This window comes from Elgaria multicarinata, chromosome 2, assembly GCF_023053635.1.
Source record: "Elgaria multicarinata webbii isolate HBS135686 ecotype San Diego chromosome 2, rElgMul1.1.pri, whole genome shotgun sequence".
NCBI classification, from domain to species: domain Eukaryota; kingdom Metazoa; phylum Chordata; class Lepidosauria; order Squamata; family Anguidae; genus Elgaria; species Elgaria multicarinata.
The window spans coordinates 43,667,963-43,682,544 of NC_086172.1; the positions used below are offsets into that span (position 1 = coordinate 43,667,963).

At 39.2% G+C, this 14,582-nt stretch overlaps 1 protein-coding gene across 5 annotated transcripts in view; it reads right to left on the reverse strand.

The window, feature by feature from the left end:
- Positions 1-3,391: 3,391 nt before the first annotated feature.
- The window catches only part of UBR3 (ubiquitin protein ligase E3 component n-recognin 3), a 108,159-nt gene continuing 96,968 nt past the window's right edge, over positions 3,392-14,582 (reverse strand). For all 5 annotated transcript variants that reach the window (XM_063116408.1, XM_063116411.1, XM_063116410.1 and 2 more), the window contains 6 exons: positions 12,531-12,638; positions 11,365-11,490; positions 10,808-10,984; positions 8,560-8,769; positions 6,625-6,764; positions 3,392-6,030 (listed from right to left, as the gene is read on the reverse strand). In XM_063116408.1, coding sequence (XP_062972478.1) covers positions 5,913-6,030; positions 6,625-6,764; positions 8,560-8,769; positions 10,808-10,984; positions 11,365-11,490; positions 12,531-12,638 — 879 coding nt within the window. In that variant the 3' untranslated portion in view covers positions 3,392-5,912. The remainder of the gene's footprint in view (positions 6,031-6,624; positions 6,765-8,559; positions 8,770-10,807; positions 10,985-11,364; positions 11,491-12,530; positions 12,639-14,582) is intronic.

Consider the following 14,582-nt stretch of genomic DNA (forward strand, 5'->3'; position numbering starts at 1 on the left):
ATTGTTTCTTGGAATTGATGACATTTCTTACATGAATCTGTTAATTTTTACACTGTTAATTTTTATTATGTATTTTTGGTAGTTCTTGGTTGCTATGACTTGATCCTGTATGGTTATTAGGTAACCTACTGTTTCAGGAAATAGCTCACCCTTCCTAAGCCATTCATATAAATGTTTTATTTGTGGATTCTGTATTATGTTGTAGTGCTTTTTGTGCCCATTTTTCTTTTTTCTCTGCAAGTGTGTGTGGTTGTATTATTATTATTATTATTATTATTATTATTATTATTATTATTATTATTTCTCTTTTCTCACTCGTGGTACTTTTTCTAGATGAATATGGCGGGCTTTGCCAAGTCATGCTGTCTTACTGATTCAGAAATTTCCTGACTATTGAGCATGTTTTAAGTATGACTGCTTTCTGCATGTTGGTGTGGATGTATTTTGGTAGGCCCAATTTCTGAAGGTTTTCTGTAAAAAATAATAATTGATGTGATGCTGGTGACTAATGGAATAATTGTAACTGTTTCCTGTTGCCATACTTCTTTAACTTCCATAGCCACCATTATTATTAATATTATTATTATTATTTCTATTTATAACCCACCTATGAAAAAAATATTTAGGTGGCATTCCATTAATTTTATACCATTAATGGAAGAAAGATGTCCACTGGACACTGATGATAGGATGTGGAGGATGAATGGTGGTGCTCATGAGCTTCCCCTTTTCCCACACAGCTTGTCTCTTTTTTGGCCTGGGCCTAGAAGCAGGCCGGGACCCTACCATGCTGGGGGCTATAAACAGGCTCCTCTCTCCACCTAGGCTGACTCAGGAAGGCACTAAAGAGAGGAGGGCAGGCATTTGCACCAATGGCAGCTCTGGGGACTTTTAATTGACTGGTGGTTTCTCCCCCACCATACACACACCTGGGATTTGTTCCTATTGCTTTGTCCCAACATTAAAACATTTTCATTTTGCATCTATGGGACACATTCCATCATCAGCCTGGCAGCAACACAGCATACAAGCAAGCAATACCATGACTGCAGAAATAGCCTAATACAACGAGGGGTGGAATTTCATATTTCTGGAAATGATTAGAAAACAAACCATGTTAGGAGAGAGAAGGCACTGAACCAACAGTAGACTTCATTATAACAGGCTTTAAGTATGTACTGAATTATTCCCCGATATCCAAACATGGTAGGTAGTGGCAGAGCAGGAGGGGGGGCAGTGGTGAGACTTTATGTTCCAATCCAAGTTCATCTCTGCTGCCCAGAGGACTTTGAAAGGTAGATCACCTAAATGGGGCCAGCCTGCTCCTGTTTATTGTTGCCATGACAACCAGTCTTTAGTATTCATGCCTGTTCCACTTACATTTTTGGCATTGAGCAGACACACACACACACACACTGCAGCAAATAGAACAATTAACTGATATATACAGTTGAAGGAAGAAGGGTGAGAAATCAACAAAAAGGCATTTTAGTGTGTAATTAAAGCTCATAGATATGAGAAAGACACCCCCCAACACACACACACACACTATTTTGTACATATGTCGTGTTCAGTATTTATTTCTGACAGATCCTGCGTGCATTTTATACCCTTTTCTGTAGCCCGTTCAAGTATGCAAATTATTAAAAATCACCTCTTCACTAGGTTGACAGTCTTGATGGGAATGAGGGTAGTGCAAATTTCCTGACTTTCTTCATTTGGCATTTGTCAGTTGAAGTGAAGCAAAGCTATTCTGGAATTATTTATTTTTTTATAAGTGACTGGAAGGTCATAACAAGGATGATATATAGCCCCCCACCCCACCCCACCCCACCCATTATAAGTATATGATATCCATAGATAGATAGATAGATAGATAGATAGATAGATAGATAGATAGATAGATGGAATTTATGTATTCATAAATTATTTCCTTCCCCATTATATTGCTATATGCTCAAATGCAGGGCTGGCAGTCAATCCAAACCACACGACTATTGCTAAGCTAATATTAGATAACCCCATGTATGCAGGATTACGTTTCTTCTAGCAGGGGGGAAGAACATGCAGCCTGCACATGGCTCTTGGCTTGATTTGATGTGGACCCCAAAGTTATCTCAGGACGTCAACAGATGAGCATTTTATTGTACTCTCGTTGCTGGGCACTCACAGATTTCCATGGGTCCTTCTCGTGACATCGTCTGCATCCTGCGTGCCTCCCAGCCCTTCTTGCCTTATTTGTGCCACAAAAAACCACCCCAGTAAGTCCGACTTATTTTTTGAGAAGGAAGTTGCTGGTATCTCCTGCTGTATGCAGGAAAAACAGCGCGATCAAAATGGCTCACTGAATGGGCCATGCGCACATTGTTGACTTCTTTTGAAAGAGGAAGTAATGAGGGACAAACACGTGGGCGGTAAAGTGACAGCAAGGAAGTACGATTCCCCCCCCCCATTTGATGACCCGCTCTCTCCTGTTCCATTGTTTCTCCATTGTTGAGTTCCTCCCATTTTCATGCCCTCTAGCATCATCAGACTTCCTCTGTGATATAGCTGCAAGTGCTGCTCCTTCTGTGCAAGTGTGTGTATGAGTATGGGTCTGTGAGAAAGGGGGGGAACACACACAATTTGGAGATTTTGCAGGAGTAGGGCCCTTTAGCCTGAGTTTTTAAAATGCTGGGTAAAAAAAGTAGAGCTTGGAGGAGGGGAAGCCATCTGTAAGGAATCATCAGAAGCAGCTCTCTGTTTTTTCATTTTAAAATGCGTAACTCGCTTTCTGAAGTTCACATGTTCTACGAAGCACACTTCACAGTTCTACCCCTCACAGTTCTACGAAGCAACACTTCAGCCACTCCAAAAAACAGATCAGCCCCACTCAACCAGAGAAAAAGCCCCTAAAATTCTATCATCTTGAGAGGCAGGTTCAACCTGTAAGCAGATTTACCCAACAAGAGAGAGAACATGGGTACCAGAGAGCGAGAGACAGACAGACAGACAGACAGACTCTGGGGTTCCAGGGACAAAAGATGAAGAAAAGGATGCGGCCCACCACTCTGCTTCAGCCCTGCCCACTGCCAGCATGCAGCCCAGCCCCCATATCACCCACATGCAACCCCCTACAGATCATCTCTGAGAGAATGTGGTCATTGAGGGAATATGGCTTTTTCCCGCTCTCACCCATCCTGTCCTAGAAGAATGGTAGTATACAAACCTGGTGATTTATGTGTTGGGAAATACATTCACGTACATAGAATCTAGAAATGTCCATTACGCACAGGAGGAATCCTGTGTCTGGACATGAAGACGCCGTAACCTAATACAGACAAAACAAACTGCAAGTGCTTTTTCATGTAAACCCAATATCCTATTGCAACAAACAGAGTCAAAACACACATAATGACAGTAGACTTTTATTAACATATTTTACAATGTTGATTACGGTATTTCTAGTTTTGCATTTTGATGTGTCAGATTGATTCTGTTTCTACAGTAATGTACTGTACTTAAATGATCATTCATACAAGATACCACACCAGTACATTGGAGGAATAGCAGCAGCAGCAGCAGCACACACGCACACACACCCCATTCTCGTTTGGACCTGTTATTTTTCAAAGTAAGCTTAATAAAGCAGATTTTCAAAAACTTATGGGATTAATCAAACTTCTAGGTCAGCAGCATGCAAGTGTATTTCAAGTAGGATTTCCAAACAAGTGCCTTTTTAAAAAAACTGACCAGTGACTAATTCACCAGCATCAAAATGAACACAATGAACTACAAAGATTTTAAAGTTAAGGCTAATAATTTTACTTCACACCCATATACACAACCAAAAAACATTCCATTTTAAATAACACGTTTTATTCAATTTTTTGAGACATCATAAGCTTGTGAAGTTTCAAACTACACAGAGCAGTCAAATTCAAGAGTGTTATGTTGGTAGATGTCAAGAGTATTTCTGCTCATCCACTGTGCTTACAAAATGGCCTGGTACTCAGAAGTGAGCAATGCAAAAAATATTATAGACTAAACATTTGATACAATATTAAAAATGTAGCAATGTTTTGGAAAAGTCAATGTTTCAGTTGGTGAAGGAACTGTAGGCTCATAGGAAGAATCCAAATGTATGGGCGCATTTGCACACAATGTTATATAAAACAGGAAACCATTGCCACGTATTTTACTTTATATTTTTGTAAAAACCTTGTAGGCTATGAGGCTCTTTATGTGAAAATTCCTACTTTTCATATCATTCCCTATGTGATTTTCAGCAGCTGATTTCTTATCAGACATTTCAAATCAAATGCATGGTTTTATGACTACAACTTTTAAAAAATTAGTTTACACGTATAAACTTTTCTTTACAGAATAAGCGATGTAAGTCAAAGTATGTCAGTATCAGAAGTGCCTGACAGCACTGCTTGAAAGAGTCAACAGATGTTTGATTACTCTGTGAAAAGGAAGAAAAAGGGTTTGGCAGCAACGTTATCGGTATGGATGTCTCATCTTCTTTGCCTGGTGAGGTGTGCTGCTTTCCTCAGTGAAGGCCATTCTTGCGGATTTCAAAGCCCTCTAAACACAGTTGCCCTGCTCTTACCAGGCGCCATGACGTGGGTGGGAAGCTGGGCTCCGCATGCCCAGCCCTAGCTTGCAGGGGGCAAATAGGTGCAAGGAGACTGCAGAGTACACAGTTCCCCTCCGTCATCCAGCAGTCAAGTAAGACAGTCAGCTGCTTGAGAAGGGGAAATGGGGGCTTGACTCAGTCCACGTGCTGCTCCCCCCTTTCCTTCCCAAGCAACTCATCAGCAGAAATTCGGTGTATAAAAAAAGGGGGGCTCTGTGTTGTGCAGCCTTGGTTGCTCCATGTGGACTGTTAACAGGGCATTTTTCAAGTGAGATGGACATGGGGGAAAGAAGTAATTCACCCACTGCCACCTCACAATTTCACTCCCCCATCCCCCTATAAAGGAATTCAAGCAAAAAGGGCAGTGATTGCTCTATAAATACAATAGAAAGGAGCTGCTTGAACTCATTGGAAAACTCCCGAATTATGCTTCATTTGCAGGGTATGCAACATGTCTCCCCCATCGCCACCACACTGAGTTAGCTAGGTGGAAACAAGAGACATGGCAGGCTTAGTTGGGATTCTGATCTGCCATTCTGGTCGTTTTACAATTGTCGTATATACACAGACAATAAAATGGATGTGCTAGTATGTACTAGTAAATAAAGCTAACTGAAATGTCAGACAGAATACTGTATATGTATTGTATTACATTAAGAGCAGCAAGCTACCTATTTTACAGCTATTTTACTAATCTCTGGAGTATATCTATGAAATTCCTGAGAATGAATAAGGTTTTCAGCAATGCCTGAAACTATTTCAATAGCTCTCTGGCAATAAGCGAAATATTCTCTAAAAATTCTTTAGACCATTTCTATACAATCTCACAAATCGAAAGTGTCACAACTCTTGTATACTTACAGATCCATAAAGCAAAATCTTAAAGCAACACAAAGGAAGGCAAAGGAAAAAAGCAGTATGTTTAGCAGGTGTACTACACATATACAGTTCTTCAGCATAAACAATCCCAAATCAGGGAAAAATAAAACACTTAATAGCCATTTAGTGGCATTTTTAAAGTACAATTTGTGCTTTTTTATTAGTAGATTAGAAAGCCAACAACTATCAAATGAATTTAGATTCTGCACTCAAATTAGAAGGACTAATTGCTTTGTATTTTTAATTACGAAACCTCTTACGGCCAGCACCTAACTAATGTAGGGCTGCATACAACGGCGGTGCTTCACGCTTTCCCAGTGAAGAAACTGAATTTCCATTCCCTTAAAGCTGAAGCCAATCATGTAGCATTCATAATAAAGGCGATGTGATGGCGCAAATGATGGGTAGTGATCTACAAACCATTATAATGTGGCCCCCATCGTTTATTGATGTGATCAAAGGTATGCGATACCCACTGCTGCTCAAGCACTCTGTATCTTTCTTTACATATATAGAGAGGTTTGCCCCGCCTACAGGGAAAAAGAAATTAAAAATAACAATTAATCAACCGTCAGTAGTACAGTGAGAGCTGGCCCAAGAAAATGTGTCACCTTAGCATCTGCGTTACGCAGACCACTCAATATCTCCTGTGGCGTTGCAAGGGATCCAGGGAGGAGGACTCAGATCACGTGCTGCCTTGTTGGTGCCCCACACCATTTGTTGCCCTAAGCAATGACTTGAGTTGCTCCTGCAGCTAGGTTGACTGTGAGAACAGCTTAAACCTTCCCTTTTGTACTTTCTTTGATCAGAAGAGACTGCATGCACCATCCACATATGAATTTTCCTCTCAGCAGGTGTCTCCACAGAAGCCCCCAAACCCTCTTTGAATCCCAAGGGTTGCTGTTTTTTAAAATAAGAGTTTAGGGATTTGGCCTTATTGCTTCTCAAGGGGTAGGTGGTACCTGCACGTGCAATTATTTCCCTCTATTTACCAGGAACCTCAGTTACGGAACAGAACTGTTCAAATGGGAGCTCTGATTAAAAGTGAGGGAGTGGCTCCCACAGGCACAAGTGCATATTAAGCTGTCTTAAAAGCAAACAAACAAGCAAACGAAAACGGTTACCTGAGATCTCTGTCTTCTTCACCATGCGCATCCAAGTAAACAGAACCCCAAAGGCAAAAACGATGACCACGAATGATGATGATGACAGATGCATTGATCAAAAGGAATATGCCTGTTCCAGCACCGCAGTTTTGTGAGTGCTGAAGTTTTGTTTTAGAAGAGAGGAAAGAAGAGGGCAAAATTCCTTGTGAATAGCTTTACAACATACAAAAAGAACATTTAGAGACTACTTATTTCATTTTTATACCGCCCAATAGTCGAAGCTCTCTGCGTGGTTCACAACAATTAAAACCAATTACGCAATTTCAGGGTCATGTTACCAGTCTGATTCTTGTTTTTCTTTACTTTAAGAACACTCTATTACTTAAACAATGGAGGTATTTATGAACACAAACTGTAGCATAAGCAATCACGTATGCAGAGTCTGTTGTTATCAAACCATGCTGCATTTGACACATATGTATCTTTAATTACTTTATTAATGCATTTCTTAGCTGCCTTTCATGACTGGAATCTTCCCAACTACTAGACAAGATTTTAAGAATCACCTTTTAGTTTTCTGCTATCAGGAATTAGGTTTACTGAAGGTTTTATTTATTTATTCCAATGATTTATTAGTCACATTTCAGTGCCAAACCCTCACACAGTGACATTCAATGAAACAATGGAACACTAGGCAAAATATTTAAGCATAAGGTGGGCACAGTTAAACAGAAGAATCAGGACAACTAGATTAGATTTGATTAGATTACACAATTCACTTAAGGAAACGTAGTAGTAAAAATATAAGTCTTTATGAATGCCAGTATTGAAGAGGCTGTTACCTGGAAAAGAGCTCGCAACCACAGGGCAACCACTGAAAAGGCCCTGTTTTGTGTGCTCACCTACCTAATCAATTTTATGGGTGGGCGCACAACTATTTCTGACACAGATCCTAGATTACAGGCAGGGTCATTCATTCCTGTTTCTGGAAGTAATTCAAATTACGTAGCCCAAAGCCACCAGATTTGAAAGCAGTCAGAACTGGGCTTTTGCTTTATGATGATTCTACATGGTTTTTCAATTCAGTGGAATGTATTCTAGCTTCTCCAACTTTTATGCCAGCTTTGGACTTTAGGTAACATATATCAGTTTGATCTTTTATGGAATGTGGATGTTTAGCTGTGTATTTTCAATATTCCTTTTGATTCAGACTTTAGCTGCTCTAGTGTGATTCTAAGTAAAGGCTCAATGACACCCCAATTGTGACTCTACCAGGAGTAAAGACTGAAAAGACTTGAAAACAAAGAGGGAGTGGGGCAAACTAGACATGACATTAAATCTATCACTTGGGGAGTTGCAAGAATTATTTAAAAACTGTAAATAGTCGTTGAAGGACCTGCAAGATCAAGACTGGGGAGTAGGGGAGAAATTGTTAATTGAAGTGAAACTCTTCCCACAAAAGCTGCTATTTGAGATGGAAGGAGCTCCCACTGGCACTAACAGGAGCTTCCAAACAGCAACTTCAGGATTATCATCAGCTGGACCATGGCATGGGAGGAAAGGGATAACATAACCCTCCCTGCATACCCTGGACCTGAGCCTGACTGGGTCCCTCAGCAGCATCTATTTCCAGTTTCAGAGAGATTCATACAATTCCAAGTGATACTTTTAATGTTTCGTCTTCAGCCTTAAGCAAAGCAGCTAGATCTGGAGTCCACAAATTTCACTTGTGGTAGAAACTAGTGTTTAATCATGAATTTAGTACAAATAATAAATCTGTAATTTTTAGAGTTCCCCTCAATATATAAAAGCTAAAATATTCTAAAGCTTTCCCCTGGTTTCATCATCTTCTCTGCATAGTGATGTGCAAACAGAGTTTCTGCATAAGCAGCTAGCTTCTTTCATTTCCAAACCACTTTTTGCCACAAGTAATTGTTATTAGTCATCTCTTACCAAGACACATTCACAGTAGCTTTGTTGCTTGCAGCAAAGTCCTTTCAAACACACAAAAGTGCCACAAACTAGACAAACAGCTGGATCTTTAGGAACCTTGGAGCAGACTGAGCAACTCTTTCTGTGATAGTACTGGAAAATAGTATTATAATTTTCAGGCAATTGTAGGAGGCGTGGTAAGTCCCATTTAGGTTCCTGTACAAGTAAAATCTGTAAAAAGAAGAAGAGATAAGAAAAAGTGCAATGTTTATATATATTTCTCAAGAAGTCAAATTATCTAATTTTGTAGGAGGAAGTTCATATGATTTGAATATGTCATGTGTGCCATGCAGTTTCTTTCTGAAATTAGCCTTGCATCCAGGTGTTTGCATTTGTGTTGTACCCTGCTTCGATCCAGAGGGTTGGCCTAGCCTGCACTAAAACATTGAAGTCATTAGCAACCAACTATCAGTTTGTTGCTAATTCAGGATTAGTTATCAGGTGGTCGTGTCTTATGATTTACTTATGAGAATATACAAAGCTGCTCCTCGCACTGTTGGTGGTTCAGTTGTGAGAGAACAAGTTAATCTGTAAAATCCAGCATTTTAACAGATTCTGAAAGAGATTGTTGTGATGGAGTTCACCATATTAAATGAAGCATTAGTCAAATGTATTGTACATCAAGCTAATAAGTGATGTTAAATTATGCAGTTCTGTCCTTCTAAAGCAGCTGGTTTCGAACTGTACTCCTAGGCTATCTTAAAGAAGAAAATGATTAATGGAGTACCAACTGACTGAAGATCACATGTCTGCCATTCCTGAATGACATTGTCGAGCAAAATTCTGTTACATAAGACTGCCTACATTCTAGGCTCTCAGTTCAAGTAGGGAGCCAGCTAGTCCCAACAGACCTTGCTGGTAATCTGTGTGAATAAAGATCACGCGTAAGATTGCACCCCAGAGTCCTCTGCAAAATGGGAGGATTCCATGGCCAATATGCAGAACACTTGGGTGACAAATAGACGTGGAAATAATTCCTTGAGGGTAGAAAGCTTGAACATCACCAATTCCTCAGCTATAGAAGATTCCCAAACAGGGCGTTGTGCAGATGCAGATGTGTAATCCACAGAGACTACAAAGAAGAACTTAAGCTTTATTTTATTTTTTTGTTGAAATAGCTTCCTTAGCCTTTCTAAAACCTCACAATTAACTTGTTTTGTAGTCTGATTACTGAATTATTGTCTACAAGCGCAGTGGAAATGAGGAGTAGATACTTTTGTAGTTCTCCTTCTGGCTTTTTAAACTATATTGCCTTCTTTAGACTCTTAATCTTAAAGTGGTTTTAGAACTCAAGAAGAGCCCTGCTGGATCAGACCAAAGGTCTCTCAAGTCCAGCATTCTGTTCACACAGTGGTCAACCATGGTTTTAACTTTCAGTATACAACACACTCTATTTAATTTCCATACATACTCTCCGGAGACACAAAATCTAACAGCAGGGGCAACATAAGGGAGAGTACCATATTTCTTCGATTGTAAGACACCATCGATTATAAGACGCACACTAATTTCGGTACCACCAACAGAAAAAAAAACCTAAGACACACCTGCGATTCTAAGACGCACCCCATTTTTAGAGGTGTTTATATGGGGGGGAAAAGCGGTAGGACATATTTTTTTTTTGGTCTAAGCATGCATAGGATTGCAATCTTGGAGGGATGTCTCTGAACTGCAAGTTACAAGGTGACCAAAGCTAGCCTACTATCTCCTTTTAAATCTTTGTTTACCAAAGGTTCCCAGAACAAGAGGATATGGTGTGCAAAGAAACAGAGCAAACCTCAGAATCATATTTATCAGAGTGATTAAGATTTAAATTATATCATCTTTCCTGAAATCACTTATTCAGCTTCCCATAGATCTATTTACTATGCAACACCCTCAACTTTCTTACCAGAAAATGTTTATGACTATTTCACCTGATATTCTCTTGTGCGTAATCCTGAGTTAAACAGCCATTCCCATTTCAAATAAAACTTTTTTTAAAAAAATAAGCTCATTACCTTGTAAAAAACCCAGCACAATGTAACAGCACAGTCCAAACAAAATGCCTATGCTGCTATGTTTTGCTTGGGTTATTGTAGCACTATTGACCCTTGTTTGCCCCTTTAAATTCAATCCCACTAAAACGTATTTTAAAACTTAATTTAAAGAGGCAAACAAGTGTGCTTCATAACCCAACTGGCAAGATGTGGCAAAATTCTTTACCTACCTTTACTTGTGCTGGGTGCTTGTCTGCAAATGAAACCAATTCTGAGCACCATTGGGATATAATATCAAAGGCTGGCACTGGCCAATCAAGACAAGAGGCACTGGCAAACTGTGATGATTGAAAAGATGATGGTAACAAGCCCAGGCAGTTGGCAAGAACAGTAAACTCTTCATCTTCCTATTAAACATAAAAGGAGGAAGAGTCAGATGTGTCAAATTCAAAATGGGGGCCAAACCAAGAAGAGGTAAGAGGCCACGATCCATCATGATGCATCTCATGAATTACAGTGCTGTCAGTTGGACTGCATGAATTCACCATTATTATACAGATTCATATAACATACTTTTGTGATGCTTCAAATGAAAATTACCCAAGTTTAACCCTTGTATCTTAGTGAAATATCTTAACTATATCTGCAAGATTTTCTGCATATATATATATATATATATATATATATATATATCCTGGATAGCACAAGATATGGGATCAGTGGTGCGACTGGATGTACAGTACATTATTATGATAACATAATTAAATGAATTTGCTTTTCATAATACCTGACAGCTGGGTAACTCCCCTCCGAAGAGATGGTGCTGAAGAAGGCTGGTTATCCTGAGGAAAGGCAGGCAGAATTGCTGCAAATACGTCTCTATGGAGTGTGGGCACCAAGCACTAGTGCTGTCCTAAATTAGGATTTTTAAAAAAAGTAGTAAATCCTGATTATTGTAATTTAAGAATACAAGAAGAGCCATGCTAGGTCAGACCAAAGGCCAATCTAGTCTAGCATTCTGTTCCCAATGGCCAACCAGCTCCCTGTGGGAAGCCCACAACAGAAACTGAATGCAAATGGCACACTCCCACTAGTTGTCTCTAGCAAGTGGTATACAGAGGCAGACTGCCGATGATTCTAGAGGTAATATGTAGTCATCATGATTAGTAGTCATTGACTGCCTTACTCTCCAACAATGCTATTAGTAGTTGTGCTGATAGATGATACAAATGCAAACTTCATAATCAGATATAGTTAGCATTAAAATAAGCTATGGTTGACAAATCAAAATGCATAAAACTTCTATGGATCTCAGGTTAAGATCCATAGAATCAGCAAAAAAAAATGTTTTGGATTTATTGGATTCCACAACGACTTTTTAATAAGGGGTTGTCTAACTTGCACAATTGTTGGAGATGTAATGCATCTAATGCTTCTTTAATTCATATGTTTTGGCAATGTCCCATAGTTGCCCCTTTTTGAGAGGAGGTAATAATAAGGATGAACTTTGTATTAAAACAATCTATAATATGGAACATTGTGCATGTCCTCCTAAATTACCTACCGGCTTCTTGGAAGTTAACACATAGTCAGCGCAGATGGATCTTCAGAGCCCTTATGACAGTCAAAAGGCTTATGCTGTCACACCAGAAGGACAAATCCACACCTCTCGTAATGCAATGGATTGAGGACTTAACAACATTATCAACTTTTGAACGGGTGTTATATAGTCGCAACTTGCAAGTGGATAAATACACAGACATCTGGTCTACTTTTCTTGAAACCTTTGTATAACTCCCCCCCCCTTTTTTTTTTTATGAACGGTACACATGATGGAAATTGTTGATAATCCTATATATTTAATGTATGTTTTTTTCCTGTTTTCACAATGTATTTTCTGTTACATTTTGCTAATATTCACAATAAAAGGGGAAAAAATGCCTAAAACTATACCATGGCTAGAACTTCAGTTTCCTCTTGCTCATAGATCTTCCCTTTGGAGAGCTCACTGATCACATGGCTCTGTAATACTTCCCAAGTCTTTTTTGCATTGGATACATTCTGTGATTAAGAAGAAAATCATGAAATCAGAAAAATAAGTAAATGCAGTTACTCCAATCCAGCATTTTCTTGTGGGTACAAAAGCTCCAATACACGAACAAAGTGCTTTGTCAATAAGAATTTCCCCATACTTTTCAGTGGAGGAATTCCTGTCTTTGACATGAATGCATACGCCATGCCAAGAGAAATCAAGTGGTCGTTTTGCATCACAATGCAGAAATCAGAGAGGGGGACTATGCTCACACTAAAGTCAACAGTAGGTATCTATAGTTTTCAGAATACTGAAGCTAGTGAAGCTAAATGCAACTCAATGGGATATTAATTTTTATTTTAACTGAGAGATATGTTAAGGATTGAAAGTCCTTAATCAATAAAATAACATATCCATAGGGATACTTGAGAAATTTGGTGCATCCTGGTTCTAGAGAGAACCTACTTGATCCACAGCTCCTGTATACAGTTACACATCGCAATGTGGTCCACTCTGGTATCAGCACTCCTCCCAAAATGTACAAGTGCTTCCTTAAATACATATGTATGTATTTGCTACAGTTTGTTTTAGTTATCTGCTTGGAACATCTACAAAACATGGATGGAATAGATGCTTGGAAAAACTACAACTTCCACACAGGTTGAAAACGTTTCTGAAAATGCCCTGGTGAAATGCCATGATGTGTTGTCACTTCTTGGGTAATTACCAATTGCTCTCATTTGGTTCCATGCACCAGTGGGTGCAGCTTCAATAACAAGAAACTCACCAGAAAGAAAAAGTTTAGTGTTACTTCCAAACCGGGGGGGGGGGGGTAGTTTGTTGCTCACCTAACAAGCCATCTGATTTATGATTCTTGGATTAGTTGCTGTTGTATGGAACATTAAGCCTTTTCCTGTGGGCAAGTCCCTAGTTATTGAAGTTCTTCCCACTGATGGGAGGACACAAGTCAGAGCAATCAGGCAGCATGCACCAGCATGCTTGCTCAAGAATGGTAAACCAGAATGCTGGCTTACTGTTTGGTGCAAATGCATCCTGTGTTTTCCAGCCAAATTCAATGGCCAAGATCCAAAGAACAATGTAACTAGTTTGGTGCACCTTAAGGGGCTTTAGATTTGTTTTTCTAGAATACCACCAGTCACCAATCTTCACTCCTGCCCCAGGATACATGCCAAACTTTTAAAAGCAGTTCATAAAATGGCATAGTGGTCAACTGCTCAAAGAAAAACAAAGTTAAAAATTCAATTGGCCATACATAAGCCATTAGGTAAGACTAGGAGTTTTCTGGATCACAGCCATGTGCATGATTTTTAAAAAATAAACTACAGCTAATTGTTTTAATCATTTCAGAAGTGTTTCCTGTGCTTGTGTTGCCAGGATTGTGGGCACAGGAAGAACTGTGCTTTATATTCTGTAAATGCTTTTTATATTGCTATCACAAGGCATCTTCATATTAATATAAAGAAGCCAGCTCTCAAGTATGCCATATTTTATGCAATAATATATTTCATGGTAGATAGCAGTTGGACCATTTTAAATATATGTTCAGATAAAATCTGACCTATTCCACTAATTTTATTTTATCAAGGGTAAAAAATAGCAGGCGATATTTTTCAAATTGACTGTGAAAGAATATAAAGTGGCAGTATTTGTATCTACTTTAACTTTACTGTCTCCAGTATATAACCACTGAAGTGTCTATCGATTTCTATCATCTTTAAAGAAACAACTGTGGATGTAATGCAGAACTGATGTGTCTGAAACTTAGATTTCATGACATTCCGACAGCTTCTGTAATGTAAATCCTGAAGTAATAGTAGCAAAACATGGTGTTGTAGAAGTAGTTGTGGCAGTAAAGCAGAATGTTAAAGGCCACCTATCACAATCTACTATGACTCATTCCCTTCAGGACAACTGATGTATTCTCGGTGGTGCTAGAATAGGACAGACGTGCG